This window comes from Myotis nattereri, assembly GCF_964212035.1.
Source record: "Myotis nattereri genome assembly, chromosome: 11".
NCBI lineage: Eukaryota > Metazoa > Chordata > Mammalia > Chiroptera > Vespertilionidae > Myotis > Myotis nattereri.
The window spans coordinates 19,953,371-19,972,660 of record NC_138086.1 but is presented as its reverse complement, the minus strand read 5'-3'; the positions used below and the strand labels follow the sequence as shown (position 1 = coordinate 19,972,660).

General features: G+C 48.3%; 1 protein-coding gene across 1 annotated transcript in view; it reads left to right on the top strand.

The window, feature by feature from the left end:
• Positions 1–14,438, top strand: part of PAX4 (paired box 4) — a gene marked incomplete at both ends in the record, with an annotated part of 29,869 nt that extends 15,431 nt beyond the window's left edge. The window contains 9 exons of the mRNA XM_081102638.1: positions 10,326–10,456; positions 11,063–11,278; positions 11,564–11,639; positions 12,166–12,276; positions 12,491–12,573; positions 12,909–12,978; positions 13,437–13,492; positions 13,767–13,908; positions 14,245–14,438. Of these exons, the coding sequence (XP_080958764.1) occupies positions 10,326–10,456; positions 11,063–11,278; positions 11,564–11,639; positions 12,166–12,276; positions 12,491–12,573; positions 12,909–12,978; positions 13,437–13,492; positions 13,767–13,908; positions 14,245–14,438 (1,079 nt within the window). The remainder of the gene's footprint in view (positions 1–10,325; positions 10,457–11,062; positions 11,279–11,563; positions 11,640–12,165; positions 12,277–12,490; positions 12,574–12,908; positions 12,979–13,436; positions 13,493–13,766; positions 13,909–14,244) is intronic.
• Positions 14,439–19,290: the final 4,852 nt, after the last annotated feature.

The window sequence follows — 19,290 nt, the reverse complement described above, 5'->3', positions numbered from 1 at the left end:
TTGGTATATCTTTAAGGCAGCACAAAGAGAGCCAGTCAACTATCTCTCAAGTAAGGTAACTCTAGGTCAGAGAAGGAATGTCATGTAAGAGGCTTCGTGAGCCTGGAGAGCAAGAGGGTCAACTGGAGGAGCAGAGAAACAGGAAAAACACGAATGCGGAGTTAGGGCAGCAAGGGTGGGGCTGGAAATATCCTACAACAGAACTATTGAACTCATGCAATAAATAATCATGCTACCTATCGGCACATGATAGTAGTAATAATAGTAACAACAACAATAATATTATACTTACATAGAATGCTCTTTACCTATATTAACTTATCTAATACAATAATCCTATCAGGGAGGGATGTGCTATTATAGTCCCATTTTATTCATTGGGAAAATTGAAGCACAGAAAGTTTTAAAATGTTAGCCTTTAAAGAAAAGTAAGCTCTAAGAGGGCTGGGCTTGTCTTTTCTACTCACTGCTGCTATCTCAGTGTCTGGCACATAGAAAGTATGCATTCAATAATGATTTGTTAACTTAATAGTTGAATGGCCCAAGATCATGCAGATGGCATGGCAAGGCTGGGATAAGAACTGGGGTTTGGTGGCTCTGAAGGTCCCACTGTTAATCACTGAGTCATACTACCCTGGATACTATTACAGAAGATGAGCTTCATGTGTCTTTCAGCCTCAGTTACAGCTGCATGGTAAACCTTGCCCTCACTCTTAAAGCTGGCTATCTGAGGGAACACGTCTTAACTCCTTTTATGAGACCAGCATCACCCTAAAACCAAAAGAGATAAAGACATTACAAAAGAGGAAAACTGAATCAATATGTCTCATAGATGAAAAAAATCCTCAACAAAACATTAGCAAATTCAATCTAACAATGTATTAAAGGAATTATACACCATGACCAAGTGATTCTGTTCTAGGTAAGCAAAATTGGCTCATTATTTAAAAACCAATCAATGTAATCCACCACATCAACAAGCTTAAGAAGAAAAAAATCATATCAATTGATGTAGGGAAAGCATTGAACAAAACTGAATCCCCAGTCATGATAAAAAATAATAAACAAGGCCACCTCTCAGCAAACCAGGAATAGAGAGGAGCTTCCTCACTTTGATGAAGAACATCTACAAAATCTACATCAGTTGCATAAAGGAAAGAGAAAATGAGGGAAGTTATGCATGTGTGAGGTAGGGGCTACATGGGAAATCTATACACTTTCCTTTCATGAGCCTAAAACTGCTCTAAAAAAATAAAGTCTAGCCCAGCCAGTGTGGCTCAGCAGTTGAGCATCAACTTATGAACCAGGTCAGGTTCAATTCCCGGTCAGGGCACATGTCAGGGATGCAGCAGATCAGTGATTCTCTCTCATCATTCATGTTTCCATCTCTCTCTCCCTCTCCTTTCCTCTCTGAATATATATACCAGGTATATATGTATTTTCTTTCACCCATTTCACCCACCCTTCACCCTCCACCCCCGTCTCTGGCAACCACGTGTCTGTTCTGAATATCTCTGAACTTGGTAAAATCAATAAAAATACATTAAAAAATAAAATCTATGGGTATGGTGATTTTTTTTAGATACAATGACTAAGGTATGACTCATGAAAGAAATAGTTAATAAGCTGGACTTCATTACAGTTAAAAACATCTGCTCTTTAAAAGACAACATCAAGAGAACTAGACAAGTCACATATATACAAAGAACTCTTAAAACTCAACAATAAGAAAGCAAACAACCTCATTTTAAAATGGATCAAAACCCTTAATAGACACCTCACCAAAGAAGATACACAAATGGCAAATAAGCATATGATACAATGCCCCACATCTTATGTCATTGGGGAAATGCAAATTAAAACTACACTCCTATTAGAATTTCTAAGACCTAAAACACTGACAACACCAAATGCTGGCAAGGAGGTGGAGCAACAAGAACTCTCATACATTGAGGGAATGCAAAATCAATAAAAATATATTTTTAAAAAATATTCTCGTACTATATGATCCAGCAATCATGCTTTTTGTTATTTACCCAAAGGAGTTGAAAATGTATATCCACACACAAAAAAACAAAAACAGGTACACGGATGTTTATAGCAGCTTTAGTCATAATTGCCAAAACTTGGAAGCCACCAAGGTATTCTTCAGTAGGTGAATGGATAAACTGCGGAACATCTGGACAATGGAATATTATTCAGCACCAAAAAGAAATGAGCTATCAAGCCATGACAATATGTGGAGGAACATTAACTGTTTATTACTAAGCGAAGGAAGCCAGTCTGAAAAGGTTACACACTGTTTGATTTTATTATATGACATTCTGGAAAAGGCAAGACTATAGTGGTAGTAAAAAGATCAGTGCTGGGGCATGGGTGAAGCACTGGGGATTTCTTAGAGTGGTGAAACTCTTTTTTAAAAAAAAATATATTTTATTGATTTTCTACAGAGAGGAAGGGAGAGGGATAGAGTTAGAAACATCAATGAGAGAGAAACATTGATCAGTTGCCTCCTGCACACTCCCCACTGGGGATGTGCCCGCAACCAAGGCACATGCCCTTGACCGGAATTGAACCCGGGACCCTTGATTCTGCAGGCCGACGCTCCATCCACTGAGCCAAACTGGCCAGGGCGAGTGATGAAACTCTTATGTATAATACTGTACTTGTGGAGACATAACATTATTAAGAGTGAATCTTAATGTATGCAAATTTTTAAAAATTATGTAGAGGTCAGGGGATCCTAAGAGAAAATGCAGAATGTGGCAAAACAATCTAACTGCATTACAAATGTATGAAACAAACCTCAGTGAAGGGCATGGGAGAAAAGGTGCTGATTTAAGTAACTTTTGGAAATGAGTGGAGTCTGTAAGACTAAAGCTAAAATAAATTGTTCATAAGTATTGTACAAAATTTACAGATAAGCAAGGGGAAAAACTAGAATGATCCATGTAGTAATGGATTAGAACTAAAGACATCAGAATGAACTCTAGTTAAAATGATTAACATAGATAAAAAGGATTACATATAGAACTATTTATAGAGTTGTCTATATACATGGGTTAGAACACATATATTTCTTTGCTCTGTCAGCTGAGAGAACATAGAACCTCTGACACCCCAGTGGCAAGTACACCTAGCCCCAATTTTTAACATATGTTTTTATTGATTTTTTAGAGAGAGAGGAAGAAGGGGGAGAGAGAAACATTGATTGGCTGCCTCCTGCATGCACCCTACTGAGGATCGGGCCCACAATCCAGGCATGTGCCCTTACCAGGAACCAAACAGTGACGTCTTGGTGCATGGGCCGATGCTCAACCACGAGGCACACCGACCGGTCTTGCCCAGATTTTTGATTCTTGTACCGTTCTCCAACAAACGGTACCAGGGCTCCTTTTGGAAAATGGAAAATGGCTAATTCTATGACTCAAGCAGGAAATATACAGGGTAAGCCTGAAACATGTAGAACCAGAAAGTAAGGAAGTTCACACACATAAAAAACCAAAGCACACAATAATCGGGGTATGCCACAGGGACACAGGAGACAACTGAAAGAGCTCCCAATCGCCAAAGCTGAGCATAAAAAGAAATAAAGTAATATATTGGATTATAATCCAAATGATAAAACAGGTATCCATAAATCCATATTGATATAATAAATTATTGAATACATAAATAAAAGAGAAGGGAGAAATCCCCTGGGCAGAAGAAACCCAGGTGATTCTGTAGCTACTCTGCCCTTGAGCAGGTGAAACATGGTTCCCACCCCTTAAGTGTAGTTGTGCCTAATAAGGACTCTCTTGTATGGGAAGCGGAAGGGGGAAGGGGGGGAGGGGGGGGCAGTAGCTTCAGTGGAGAAACCCAATAAGCACCACTTTAGAGATGATCAGGCTCAACACCAACAGAGATAAGCCATGCTGACAGCGTGCACACTTCATGCACCTCACCTGTATCCTTTATTTGGTCTTCTTCCCCCAAACCCAGAAGCCCAGTCTAATCATGAGACAATCCCAATTGTCTACAAAATACCTGACTCCTCAAAATTGTCCAAGTTATCAACAACAAGGAGAGTCTGAGAAAGTGTCACAGCCAAGAGGACCCTAAGAAGACATGATGACTACATGCCACCTGGTGCCCTGACTGGGATCCTGGGACAGAAAGAGGGCAAGAGGACGTTAGGGCAAAGCGGAGGAAACCTGAAAAGGTGTGCACTTTAGTTAATAGCAATATCAATATTGGTTTATTAACTACAACAGATGTACAATTCTACTGTCAGATGTTAATAATAGGGGAACCTGGGTGGAGGGTGTATGAGAACTCTCTACTGTCTTTGAAATTTCTCTCTACATCTAAGACTGCCAGGGAAAAATAAAGGTTATCAAAATAAAGTATGTTTTCAACATGGACTGCTATCCGTTCCTCAGATCCTCCACCCCATGCAAAGTGGGGTAGGGCGTCGGGAAAGCCTTGGGGAGCGCAGAGCTGGCAGTCCCCAGGGAAAAGATTAAACTTCAGGCTTCCCTTACTGGTTGGGTCTGAAAACACCAGCTAGGACTCATCACCGTCCTCACACTGGCAGGGCTGGTGCGCACGCAGACCCAAGGAGGCCCTCGCCACAGGTGGCTTACGGAGCCCGGTCTGACCGCCCTGGTCCGCTGTGCTCCGAGGCACGCAGTGCGCAGTGCCGGTCCTGGCGGCTGTGGGCTGGGCTCTGCCCACCCTGCCCTCCCCATCACCATGGGTTTCTTCTCCAGGTCTCCTTGGGCCCTCTGGCTCTGACCGCTGCCTTTCGCAGCTCTGCTGGGGGTTGTCCATGGGAGTGCAGCCTCACCACCCCACCCGCAAAGGGAAACACGGGGCAGGGTTGAGCTCAGAGGTGAGGGGCTCATGGGGAAAGAGAGGGGGGAATGGGGAGCTTTTCCTGAGCTCCCAGTTCAAAGCCACAGATGGAAGGACTTGCTCTTTACTCCTTCCCTGGCGCGTTCAGAGGGAGCTGGCAGCCAGCGTTATAGAAGCTGAGCCGAAAAGCGCAGCGATTTGCTGGTGTTAGACAGGGGCCGGGCTGGGAGAGTGGGCTGTCTGCATAAAGCAATGGGGGTGGGGGTTGCAACTTCAGCGCCAAGTTTAGAAATACCCAGGGGCACTGGAGACTCCCCATGTTTTTGTAGCAAGGAAACGAATATGCCTTTAAACTGGGAGGCACGTGCTGCCGCAGAGTGGTTTTGGAGACGGGCGTGGTGCGCTCTGGAAAGCAGAGGACGGGCGTGAGATGAGAGCTCTCTGGAGAGAGGGAGGCTGGGAGCTGGGGCACACAGCCTGCTAAGAGGCACCAGAGGAAGGGGTAGAAATAGCCTGAGACTTGTGTCACCTCCCCTAGTGAGTATCCAAAGTCCGAGGTGAGGTGTCAGACAAAGCCGGCAGGGTCCCCGCGCCGGCTGCGCCCTGCTCTCTCCAGCTTTACGCATGGGCTTGCCTTGTCTTCTGGCCCCAGGAGGAGGACTGGGGAACTCCAGCCGCCTCTCCTGAGGGCACTTCTTTTACCACAGCCAAGGGGCTTTATACTAGAGGCTCCCAAAGGCAGAAGAAGCCAGCAGTCAGGGCTCTACCTCAGGGTGAAGGACAGGCTGGAATGGCCATGGCTGCCCCAGAGAGGGGCGCACAGCCTGGCTGGCGCTTGGCAAGGCCTCTGAGTTAATGTATAATTGTGAGCAGATGGCGGGGGCTGGCGGCAGCCTGGGGCCTGGGCCCAGCTAATGAGGGACAATTAGCCCCAAACGTGGTGGGGGCGGTTGAGAGGATCAGACAGTGAAAGCAGATATTTGCTCCTCAAACAGTCTGGCGCACTGGGCAGAGGGCTGAGTGGCTGAGCATTTGGGCTGGCTAGGCCCCCCTGCCAGGGCCCTTCCTCTCTTTCCCCTCCCCTCCATCACCTCTGGGTGGAAAGCCTCTGTTTGTTCAGACCCAAGAGTGCATTGTAAAGGCGGGGGGAGAGGGTAGTTTGTGGGGGAAATCGCTGCCACCACCATCTGCCAGGGCTTGTCCCTTCTCCCCCTGACACCCCTCTCTCCACCCTCATGCAGCTGTCTGTGGGAATAGCAGGTCAGGACAGGGAGCCTTGTACCCCCAGAGGCAGGGGCAGATGGAGGGGAGAGAGATGAGGCAGGAAAGGAAGACTCAGAGCAGGCTGCCATGTGCTTCCTTGGGGCCCCCTCTCACCCAGAATGGCTGAGTGGAGCGACCAGCAGTCCCAGCCACCCTGGGACTGAAGGGGCTCCACAGGCAGGAGGCATGCGCTGTCTGCCCATGGTGCTGAAACCACTGGTGCAGTCTCCGTGCCCCAGGGCTCCGGACCAGCCTGAGGAGGCTGGAGGAGGCTGGAAGAGGAGGGGAGTCCCCGTAGGGGTAAGGCAGAAAATCCACTTCTGTGATACCTTTGGCCTTGCTTTGAGTTGTATGAGTTCTTCATATATTTTGGATATTATAGGAACCCCTCGTCAGAGCTGTTGTTTGCAAATATCTTCTCCCACTCTGTTGGTTGTCTTTCTGTTTTGTTGGTGGTTGGCCTTGCTTTGATCCCAGCCTTAGGATCAAGCTGAATTTACAACATCCAATCCCCCCCCTCCCAAACCAAAGCATTTACCAGTGAAATCCATTTTCCCCACAGGGTCTGAGTCTTACTGCCTCACACCCTGCCTCCTCTCAACCTGACTTTTGGGAGGGTTTCACAGAACCCAAGGTGTGGCACGGACCCAAATGGCTTTCCATGTTGGTTCTTCACAAGTGACCTGCCCAAGCTTTGTTGTGATGGCAGCAAAGCTCCCATGCACTGGGGGCTGTTTCACTACCAGCCTCCCACTCCACAGGGACCACCAGCTACTGGGTGCCTCCACCCCAACAATGATCCAGGCAACCTGTGGTGTTCTCTTTGGGAACAGGAGAGTCATTCGTAACTTGGAGTCTAAAAGCACCAAATCCCTAGTGGAATGGAGCCTGATTACACCTGGAAATGGAAGAATGAAAACCAGGCTGCACACCTGCTCATACCCCCACCACCACCACACCCCACATCCTAACTACCTTCAGAGGCTCAGTCCCAGCCCCACCACTGCTGCCAGTGTTCTGAAGTCCAGGATCCCTCTATTTCCAGGCAAGAACTCACCCATGGTGTCACCTCAGTCAAGGAGCCAATTGGAGAATTGACGAGGACACTCTGGGGAGATAACTGGTGCCATGTGACACACACTCTTCTCCAAGCACCCCCGTTCTCCCAAAGGTTTAGGAGCCCACTTGGCCAGTGTTTAGGCATCAGTCTCTGTACCCATTTGTATTTTATACTAATACACACAAAGACCCAGGAGTTGACCCAAACATCCAGGTATGTGCATTCTAGCTGGGAAGACGTGTCTTTGTAGTTTTGGAAGTAACTTTGGGCTTCTGTGCATTCGAAGCCTTGGAGACACGGTCTGAAATTCCCCATATTCCATATTTCCCAGTCCCTTCAGGAGTCCTGGCCCCTGAGTGGGTGCACTCAGAGTCCGGGTTCCTGCCTGAGAGCGGCTCTGGACCTGCTTCAGGCTGGCAGCAGGACACAAAGTAGGCTCTGATGGCTCCCACGGAAGGACACAATGGGTCCCTGGCTGTCGTTTGCCCTGCCTCAGGGCTGGTGTCAGTCAGCCCCATGCACACCTCCCTCCTCCTCTGCTCATGGCCCTGTGACATCACTGGCTGCTCCCAGAAGGCTGCCCTCTGCTCCTGAGCACCGGCTCTCTGTACCTCTGGACCCCTGGCAGGGCTGACTCAGCAGCAGAGTGGAGGCTGTCACCTGGACCAGACCACCACCACCCCTGCAGCCTGCGGGGTCTCGGGCGCCTGCACAGGAGACTGAGAACCTCCCACTGAAGCTCCCACCTCATTGCCACCCGCAGGTAGCTCCCTGCAGGCTCATTGTCTGCTCTGCCTCCCATGCTGTCTCCATGTCTTTGTGTGGCCAAGTCAACTTCTCTCCTCCTCTGTCTTTACACACCCAGCCTCCTGCCCCTTCAACCCCCGACCCTGCTTTCCCATCTGGTAAGCTCCAGTTCTTTCATCAGACAGTTAATGTGAATGCTGGGATGTGTGGTGTGGCTGCTGGGAATGGAGTTTCTGGGAGTTTGGGCATGATGCTTTTAGGTGTGGATATTGAACCTGAGTCCCCACAGCTCCTCTGAGCTCTGGTCACTTAGGGAGGACACAATCCTATCAAGGATTCGGGGTTTGGCTGGTATTCTGAGCTCCTACCCCCCAATCCTGGCAGAGCCCTTCACACTCCCAGCTTAGCTCTCCTCTCTCCATTGTGTTGGTAGCAATTACACAGACATGAAGCAGGTATGGGGGGCAGAGAAGGAGCTGGGAATTTCAGCTTTGGGTGAGGAACTGGCTTCCAAACCTTCTTGAATTTAACTCCCTGGGTAGCTCCTGACTTGTGGGAACCTCAGTTTTATTTTTGGAAAAGCTTTTGCCTTCCTCCCTGACTTTCTGAAAATATGAGTTTGAAGGGGAATGTGTCTCTTCCCAGAGAGGAGTGAGTAAAAGCCAACTTAGTTACTGAAATTTAAAAGTAGCTCCGATTCCATACCCTCCGCAAGCGCATTGTTTCACCCGCGCTCGTCCCCTCCTTCAGTTGCATTGTAATCTCTTGGGGGGCAAAAACATTGCCCCTTTTCTTTTGATTCCCTTCATCCTGAACAACCAGCAACATGCTCGTGATTAACACCTTGTTCAGTACATAATTGCAGATTAGTTAACTGACCCAAGATGGCGTGGTTATTACAGGAAAGTTGTAAGCCAAGGCTATTCTCTGCAGTGACCGCCATCCCTGCCAGGGTTCCAGGCATGAAAGGAGGTGGCTTCCACTCCAGTTGCTTGCTCATAAAAGCAAGAAAGACGTGGGGCCCATGCCCTGTGTTCCTTGCTTGTGCTCCTATGTTGGTAGCAAACTGTTCTCTCCTGCTTCTCACTCCCTCCCTTCTACATGCCTTCGGTACGTGTTAGTGGAGTGAATGAGTGTCTGATCCCAGAGTTGGTCTCTGAAGAGTGAAGCTTCACTATGGGATCTAGAACTCCCCAGGGTTAACAGGAACCAGCAATTCCAGCAAATTAGAAACCGCCAAGAGATGTGTCTTCCAGAAGAAGCCAGGACTTGGGGCTTATTTATCTCTGTTTCCAACATGTGAGACCAGAACCTCAATCCTGGGGGTAGAGCTAGCCCCATGCTTCCCAGATCTCCCTGGAGAGTATGACAAACAGGAGCAAGACCTGCCCTAAAGTGTCCTGAAGGAAGCTTTCTGGCTGGTGGTTTGGGGGAACCTAACTTCAGGAGCTGCCCGAAAGAAAGCGAAGGCAGAGCCTTGAACCTGGTCTCCAGCCTCAGATATTTGGCAGCTGGGATCTTGGGTCACTGAGGCCCTCTTCTGGCTGGGCAGAGTATCCTAAGTTTGGATCGGGCCCAAGTGCATCACCCAGAGCTGAGAAGGCTAGTGAGGGGTCAGAGATGACAGTTGTCTATTTGGAAAAAGAGAAGCCTGAAAATTTGCAGGCATTGTCCCTTTCCACCTCCCTGTACATGGACATGTGAGAAATGAGAGCCCCCCTCCCTCCCAGACCCTTAGCAGGACATCCAGAAAAACTCAGTCCTCTGCTGGCCCTGTGATGCTTTACTTCATCACAGAGGGGTTTAAGTAAAGAAAATTTGAATTTGCTTAGCTAACCTACTGGCAAATTTTAGAAACCTGACCCCTTATCACAATATACTCGATCCTAAGACCATTCTAAGCAAGAGACTTCACCCCAAATCACCCCCGATTATTGCAGGCCCAGCCCCAAGACCAAGGAAGGAGGTCCCCGGAGGAACTCCCCTCCCCAGTCTTCCCCCTTCCTGCCCTCTGTGAAGAGGTCAGCCTGGAGCATGCCACAGGACGGTAAAACGCCTGGGAGAAGTGGGAAGAACAGGGTGGCGTAAGGAGGGAAGGGATATCTACGGGTTCTGCTTCCATCCACGTGGTTTCACCTGCCCTTGGCCAGTGTGCAGGGGAAGCTTTGTCCACTTACTCCCTCCCTGCTCCACCCTGTTTCCCTTAGATCATGGGGGTCACAGAGCAAAGTCTCACCCATGAGCCAGCTCCCAAGAAAGAGGCATGTTTGGGGGACCCCAGGAGCAGAAGGGGAGCAATCCCCTGGGGGGAAGACTGTCTCTATGGTGGAAAGCCAGGCTGGAGGGCCCTTCATGCCACAGGGTGGGCTGGAGAGAGGGGAGACGTGGTTTGTGGATGCCTCCTTCTCATGCCCAGGGATCAGCAGTGTGAATCAGCTGGGGGGCCTCTTTGTGAACGGCCGGCCCCTGCCCCTGGACACCCGACAGCAGATCGTGCATCTGGCAGTGAGTGGGATGCGGCCCTGTGACATCTCACGGAGCCTTAAGGTAGTGGGCTAAAGCTTTCACCCAGGGATGGGGACAGTACGCAGGAGAAGGGGTCCCCCTTAAGGCAAGTCTGGAGCTATTACAGACTCTGAGGGCCTTTGGGCCTTCCTAGAACAGTGGTTCTCAACCTTCCTAATGCCACGACCCTTTAATACAGTTCCTCATGTTGTGGTGACCCCCAACCATAAAATTATTTTCGTTGCTACTTCATAACTGTAATTTTGCTACTGTTATGAATCGTCATGTAAAGATCTGATATGCAGGATGTATTTTCATTGTTACAAATTGAACATAATTAAAGCATAATGATTAATCACAAAAACAATATGTAATTATATGTGTGTTTTCCGATGGTCTTAGGTGACCCCTGTGAAAGGGTCGTTCGACCCCCAAAGGGGTCGCGACCCACAGGTTGAGAACCGCTGTCCTAGAAGCTCCTCTTAGGGGCTGGGATGGGGAACTTCAGGCTCTCAAAGATGAGGCTGGCCTCTCAACTCTATGGCCTGGTCCCATAGGTTTCACTTTGCCTTGTAGCCTCCTCTGTCCCAAGTAGAATCACCTCCTGCCCATTATGCCTTAGCTGTTCCTGCTTCTCACCTGACCCAGGTATCTAACGGCTGTGTGAGCAAGATCCTACGGCGTTACTACCGTACAGGTGTCTTGGAGCCCAAGGGAATTGGTGGTAGCAAGCCACGTCTGGCCACACCCGCTGTGGTGGCTCGAATTGCCCAGCTGAAGGGTGAGTGCCCGGCCCTCTTTGCCTGGGAGATCCAACGCCAGCTCTGTGCTGAAGGGCTTTGCACCCAGGACAAGACTCCCAGTGTAAGTGCCTTCCTCTCCCCACACTGGGGCTGGCAAACAGGTCATCTGGGGAGAAGATCCCTTCTTATTTTGCAATGAGGCCATCCTAGGCTGGGGGTCAGGCTCCTGGGCTCTCTTCTGAAAATTAGTGAGACAGGTGAGAAGAAACCTTGGGGGAGAGAAAAGGGTGCCCTTAGGAACTGTGTGGGCCGGGACAAAGGAGAGAAAGGATACTGGGGAAATATCCTTAGGATGCAAGCCTGGGACTGTGTACCATCTCGCCACTCAACACCCTGACACCTCCAGGTCTCCTCTATCAACCGAGTCCTGCGGACACTACAGGAGGACCAGAGACTGCCCTGGGCACAGCTGAGATCACCAGGTGGGTCTTTGCGCTGCCCCCAGGGATGATCAGAACCAAACCTAAGCAGTTTACAGTTCCTTATAGTCTCATTCCCTCCTGGCAAAAGAACATTGAGGCTCAGAGAAGGGAAATGACTTCCCCAAGGTCACCAGCTAGTTGTTGGCAGGTCCTAGAACAAAACCCAGGTCCCTAGCCTTAGGTTCACAGGCTCTGCTGATGAAGAGGCAGGACTGGCCCTTCTAACCCTCCCTCTGCCCCATGCACAGCTTTTAATAGCACCTTTCATGACCTGTGGGGTTATGCAAACCTGGACCAACCTTGCTGCTGTTTCCCCACAAACCCCAAGCATGCACCCTCCTGTGGCACTGAGAATGCCTCCTACCAAGTGCCTCTGCAGTGACCTCCAAGTGTGAATGCCCCACCAGTGCAGCTCTGCTCTTATACCCATGCTGTCTCCTGTCCATAGCCCCAGGGCCCTGGGGACCCAATCTGACCAGAAGAATCACCATCACAAACTACCACAAGCCATTGCCCCCCTTTTCAGCTGTTTTGGCTCCAGTTCCTCGCACTCCCCATAGTGGCTCTGAGGCTCCTCGGGGTCCCCACCGGAATCGGACTATCTTCTCCCCAGGCCAAGCTGAGGCGCTGGAGAAAGGTGCTGGGCCGGGATGGACAGTGGGTCAGAGGTTGCTCAGTGTGACATATGGAGGCAATGTCCCTGAGGCCTGTGGGCAAAGGTTGAGAGGTGGAGGCTGTGGTGGTCCTATAGGGTCATTCAGAATTGTAGCAGGTGGGGAGTGGGGCCTGCGGGGGAGACCCATGCCTTGCTTCTCTCCCCATGCCCTTGCCATGAGCCCCGATTTCTGCAGAGTTCCAGCGTGGGCAGTATCCTGATTCAGTGGCCCGTGGAAAGCTGGCTGCTTCTACCTCTCTGCCCGAGGACACGGTGAGGGTGCGTGAGCTCTGCCACATAATGTGCAGAAACCACAAGGATACAGTGTGTTCTGGGAAGGCTTTGGGTTCGGGTGAGGTGGAGAAGGGGGCAATAAGGTGGAAACAAATTTGTTTGGAGCAGAAATGAGAGACAAGGCCCTCCTTGTTCTCCTCTCCTTCCCCACGTCCAGCCTTTGAGTTGAGAAGGGGCAGAGAGCAAAGGCCAGAGCAGGCAGGGAAGATGTCAGGTTTCAGGAAAGGTCTGTGCTCTGAGCCAGGTCAGGACCAGGTGAGAGCCGTAGGTGCCAGTCAGTGGAGGGCACAGCCAGCTATGTTGTTTCTGCCCGTTCTCAGGTCTGGTTTTCCAACCGACGAGCCAAATGGCGCCGACAAGAGAAGCTCAAGTGGGAAATGCAGCTTCCAGGTAATTTCTCTGCCCATCCATCCATCCATCCATCCACTCACTTATCCTTCCTTTCCTTCCTTCCTTCCTTCCTCCCTTCCTTCCTTCCTTCCTTCCTTCCCCTACCCAGCCTTGCTTGCTTTCTTCCACCCATCCACCCATCCATCCATCCACCCATCCATCCATCCGCCCATCCATCCACCTGACATTTACTTGGCCCTCCCATGTACCAGGCCCTGTGTTAGATGCTGGACAGTCCCTGCTCTTCAGGGCTGCAGTGTCTTCATTTTACCATCCCTGGAATTTAATCCTTCTTCCCTAGTCTCCCAAGGCTCTGCCAGTTGAGGGTTGTAGCATCCACCTCTCTCAACCCTGCCAGAAGTTGCTCCCTTTCCCAGAACCTTCTTGCCTCTCACTGCCACGCCCCCCTCCCTAGAGCCTGGTTTCTCCCTCTGAGTGGATCCACCCTCACTTTGTAGGTGCTTCTCAGGGACTGGCTGTACCGAGTGCTTCCCCAGGGATCATCTCTGCACAGGTATCCAAGAAAGAGGGGAGTTTATGAACATGGAAGACTGGAGGGCTCACTGCTTCTCCCATTCCCAGTGAAGGCCTGAGCCAGATTTCAGGACTCCCCTGGGGTCCCCACAGCCCACACTTCCAGAAAGTGCCATCTTCACAGTCTACTGTATGAATGGCACCATCTGGAGTTGCATAGTGTGCATTCCCGGGGGTGGGCAGCCCTGGGGTCCCAGTCCTGCTAAACAGAAGGTATCACTGGCAGCTGAGGGTGTTCTCTTGCTTTTTTCTAGCAGTCCCTTGGCAGTGTGACCACAGTGGCCCTGCCTGTTCCAGAATCCCTGGGTCCCTCCTGCTATCAGCTGTGCTGGGGGACAGCACCAGACAGGTGCCTGAGTGACACCTCACCCCAAGCCTGTCTCAGGCCCTGCTGGGGTAAGAATACAGGCCATGCCTCACTCCTGCAGGGTGTGGGGAGGGCTAGCTGACTCCGCAGGAGGGCATGGATCTCTGGTCAAGATCAAAGGAAACTCGATAGAGCTTTTCTCCTTGCTTGCATGGCCCACAAAGCTGGGGAGACTAGTATCCCCTGAGTCTATAGTACCACCGACAGCCATAGCAGGAAAAGGGGGTGGGATTGGGATTTGAGTGTTTCTCTTCAGGGTAAAGAACCAACGTCTGTGCCTCTCCTCATCAGTGATTTGTTGGGGGGGGGGGGGGGACGGGCAGGGCAGCAACAATCTCAAGCTCACCCTCTCTCTGTCCCTGCAGGCTACCTGCCCCCCACAGCCGAGCCCCCTGCATTGAGTACTGTCCGGCCATCCTTGCCTTTCCTTCCACTGCCCCTGCCGCCGTCAGTCTTGGTGCCCCGCACGCCTTGCTCTGGTTTGGCTCCCCAGTACTGCAAGGCCTGCGATGAGGGAGGAGGGCCAGAATGCAAAGGAGATGCGGTGCAGAGGGTCTAATGCTGGCCTGCTCAAGCACACCATTGCTCCTTCCTCCTTCCTGCATCTCTTCCTCGCTGGTGGACCTTGCCTGGTCCTGCCCCCCTGCCCCTCGATCCTGCCACCCGATTTGAGGGACTGGAGAAGCCATGCTGACCCACTTCTCTTAGTGGCCTCAAAAGGCCTCCACTTGGCAATAATAAAAACATTTTTTTAACTTAGCAGTAGTTCCTATGTCCTTCATGTTTTCCCATGAGCACTCATACTCCCACCCTTACATTTAACAATTATAAACAGTTTGCCCTATCATCTGTTATCTATCTATCTATCTATCTATCACCTGTCTATCTAATCTATCTATGAATGTGTGCATGTATGTATCATCTATCTAGCTAATGTGCATATGGGTTTGTGTAACTATGTATGTATATAGTATGCATCTATCTAGCTATATACCTATCTATATATGCATGTATGTATATACCTATCTTGGTATTTGAGTGCTCATATACCCACATATGCTCACACACACACACACACACACACACACACACACACTCTGATAGTACATCATAGCGCATCACCCCTAAGTCCTCCAGCATGCATCTCCAAAAAATAAGAAACTTTTTATATAACTGCAAAACCATGACCACATGAGAAAATTTTCAATAATTCCTTAATCTAAAAAAATAGGCATTAATTAATTGCCTCTCTCTCTCTCTCTCTCTCTCTCTCTCTCTCTCTCTCTCTATATATATATATATATATATATATATATATATCTTTATACATATATATCATGGTAGCAAGCAATAGAAATGTCGTTTTTCACATTCTACTTGTCTCTTTATACTCCTGGGGTATGTTTGCTTGCTGCTTCCTGGCAGCAAGTTCCCAATCTGCTCAATTTTGTTCCCTGAAGAGAAATCTCTAGGCTCCTCTTGGGAAGCCTTGGAATGTAGGGAAAAAGAAAAATATGGGGAAAAGGGGGTGAAGAAGAGGGTGTTTGGGATGGGGAATGGGCTCATCCCCCCAAATTCTTCACCTTTTGAAAAGCAGGGATGGAATGACAACGCAAAAGGATGGGGAATTGGGGACATATTTGCCTATTCTAGGTACTGGTCCAGAAGTTGTTTTTCAAGAGAACTCTTTATCATCAAACTCTAGAATTATGCTGTTCAATAAGTAGCCACCAACCACATGTGGCTATTAAAATTAAATACAGTGAATAATCCGGCTCCTCACCCATACCAGCCATATATCAAATGCCCAATAGTCACATATGGCCTGAGGCCACTGTATTGGACATTAGACATTTCCATCAGCACAGGAAGTTCTACGGGGCAGCACAGCTCTAGCATGAAATTCCAAGGGTACCAAAGCCTGCCCCTGCCCTGCCTTCAATACACTCAAGCTGGAGGCCTGCTGGACAGACTGCCCAGGGAGATGGGTGAAGCTTTGTAGGGTGACAATCTGCCTAGCACCATCTGAGAATAAGCCATTCACTTCAGCGACAGGACTGACATCAGCAATGGGAGAAGAGACCCATGGCTGAGCACAGTCAAGTGGAGAATGGATAGCCACTTGTGGGAAACAGGGCACGAGAGAGAAAGTATGTGTGTGTGTGTCCCCATGCACAAGCATGCCCGCTCATATGAGTGTGGATGTGTATTTCGGAATGCTGAGAGATTCTGCATTAAATGACCTCCAAGGTCCTATCTCTCTGAAGAATGTGTTCCACTCCGTATCTGTGGCCTGTTCTTCATGTTCTCTAGGAAAGGAGGTGTCCTGGCCTCTCGTGTTCTCAAGCTTCATTTATTGGATAACATTTTAACAAAATTCTTTCATATCTCTTGAGGAGAAACATACTTACAAAGAAACCCTGAGGTCATTTTTCTCAATTCAAACAGAATATCTCTCACGTTCCAGTTTCAGCAGCTCTTCTAAATGGGCTAAAAAATCAAGCACTCGTTATGGTACGGTGCAGTTTTCCCAAAGTGGGGGTCAGTCATCATTGTTGGTATCTGAAAACATTTTAGGAGGTGTGTGAATGCTGCTTTAAATAATATTGAGTCAGGGGTAAATGGGGGACATATGTAAGACTTTCAACAATAAATAATTATTTAAAAGATATTGAGTCAGAAATGAAAATATGACTCCCTTTCTATTCTGATTATGTCAAAGGGAAAGTCTTCATTTTGGCCCTAGTTTTTAGTGCCTCTGTAACAGTTGCTATTTTTTTAAAAATATATTTTATTGATTTTTTACAGAGAGGAAGGGAGAGAGATAGTTAGAAACATTGATGAGAGAGAAACATCGATCAGCTGCCTCCTGCACATCTCCTACTGGGGATGTGACTGCAACCAAGGTACATGCCCTTGACCGGAATCGGACCTGGGACCTTTCAGTCCGCAGGCCGACGCTCTATCCACTGAGCCAAACCAGTTTCGGCTATTTTTTTTTTTTTTTTTTTTAAACACAGGGACAGGGTACCTCAGGCTCTGAGCCTTGGCAGGGAAGGGAAAAATCTAACTAGGGTTGATAACACCACTTTATTTTCATTGTATTTACTTTTATGACCATTTTCTATTTATGGCAAGTGATTCCGGCCTTCCATTTTATGATAGTGATTAAAACGATCCTTTCTACATAAATATAGTTGAGTCTTTGTCAATAAAAACATGAATAGGGCAGATGGCAAGTAGATAAACATCAAAGTTTTGAAGACAGTGCAAGAATGACAGTCACCTTGGAAGCCCTGTTTTGATGGAAAGAGTAGTGGCCATTAGCGTCCACTTTAATTGAAGAATTGAGCCAGTGGTCCCAGTCATGGGGCCTTGGGCAAATTACTCCAGCTTCCTGCAAAAGGTAGGCAGTGATGGGGAAAGTACCTGTTGTGCCCAACTGACTGGACCGAAGGACCAAGATAGGATGAATGGTTAACTTCAGGGGTGATGGGGTGATGGTGAAAGGGTGGGCTATATAGGCATAAGCTATTATTATCATTACCCTGTGCCCATAGGATTAATGAGCCTTCATTCTTTCTAAACCAACGGACATTTAGTCATATCTGGATTCTGAGTCCTTCAGGGCAAGGCTGACTCCTTATGGTATCACTGGGGAAAGTCTGGAGTTTCTGGTGGGGATGGGGAGGATCGATGGAAGATCTATTGATCTTCTAGGTCTCATTTGGGCTCCTCTCCACTGGCTAGGACTTGGAGTGATGTGGGGCCTCAGTATCAACCTACCCCCTCCTCCAGACCCCTACTCTGTACTGAGTAAGATGCACACCAGGGTCTTGGGGGTGGCCTTTTGTGATGTATTGTTGCTCAAAACAGATGTTTTGCTGAACTGGGTAGGAAAAGTTGTGTAAACAGATATTCTTCTTGTGGATCTTGACTCTGGGGTTTCTGTTCTGTTTAGTGTCGTAGTTTCTCCTGGAGGAATTGAATTTCCATAGGTGGCAGCCCATTGACCTGGGAAGTGAAGAGGAAATAGAAACCGTCAATCAGTCATTTGCTGATCTCTGGTTTTTAGGGAAAAAACCTGCAAGATCCTGTGGGAAGAGAGAGGGTAAAGTGATTTGTCCCGTTCTTGATGAGGGACCACATGGGCATGGAAAGTTAATTTATAGAAAAAGGCAGTAGAAATTATTTTTTAATCAAATGAATGGTGCAGAAATACCATCAGAGTTCTTAGGGAGACTGCAGTCAATAGGTAAAATTTACTAAGTGAGAGTGTCCTAGGGGCCAAGCTGTTTACTAAGCATTATACAATCATTATTCATGTAACACAACAATCCCATGAGATAAATACTATATTCCCATTTCACTGGTGAGAAGCAGACTTTAAGAAGTTTATTTGTTCAAGTTCAAACAGGTTTAACTGATAAAAATCTAATTACAACCCAGTTCTGTGTCCAGAAGTGAGCTCTTAACCGCTACAATTCACTGTCTCCTAGAATGTCAGGCCTGGAAGGAGCCTGAGAAATTTAGCCCAAGCCAACCCCTTCATGAATAGATCAGAAAACACGTCCAGTGGGATTTTGTTTTATTTATTTTTTTCCAGTTTGGCCATAGTAAAAGGTTTGCATAAAAAAACTGGTAGAAAAATGGAGGAAAGGAGCGAACACATATTGGGGGGGGGGGGTGTCTATATCTAGATTCATATTGTCATTTAACCTTCACACCACCCTATCAATTAGATATTATTCCCATTTTACAGATAAGGAAACCAAGGCCTAGAAGTGTTAAAGCAATTTCCCCAAGGACCAAGCCTTATTAACTCTTGGTTTCAGATCTATATGATGCCAAACTGCTTACTACAACATCACCATTTTCCAAGGCAGGCAAGAGAGGTGGATTGTGACGGGTCAGGTCTAAGAGCAGGGAGGTGTTTGTCCTCAGAGCTGTGAACAGGGAACGATGGCATGGAGGCAGGATTTGAGGAAAGGGAACTAGGTGTGGAGAACAGATTATGTGGGATTGGACCTGGCGAGTGCTACTAGGGAGCCCTTGTTACAGTGCAGGCTTTTGAAATTTTAATAGCTTCCTTCCTTGGAGATGTGTGAATTTATTTAACCCTCATAATAATCCTGTGAAGAAGGCAGATTGGATATCACCTCCACTGAAGACGGAGACAAGGAAACCGAGGCTCAAAGATGCAGTTTGCCCAAATGATACGACGATTCAGTGACTCAGCAAGTATACAACCCAAATCTTCTGACCCCATTCCAGGGCTCATTCCAACATATCCCAGCTCCCTTGAAAGCATCTCTGACTTGCAATAAGCTGGCAGGAGGGCTGCTTATCTCACCTGGTCGTAATAACAATTAAGGAGGAGCAAGCAGCCCTGACCAGTGTGGCTCAGTTGG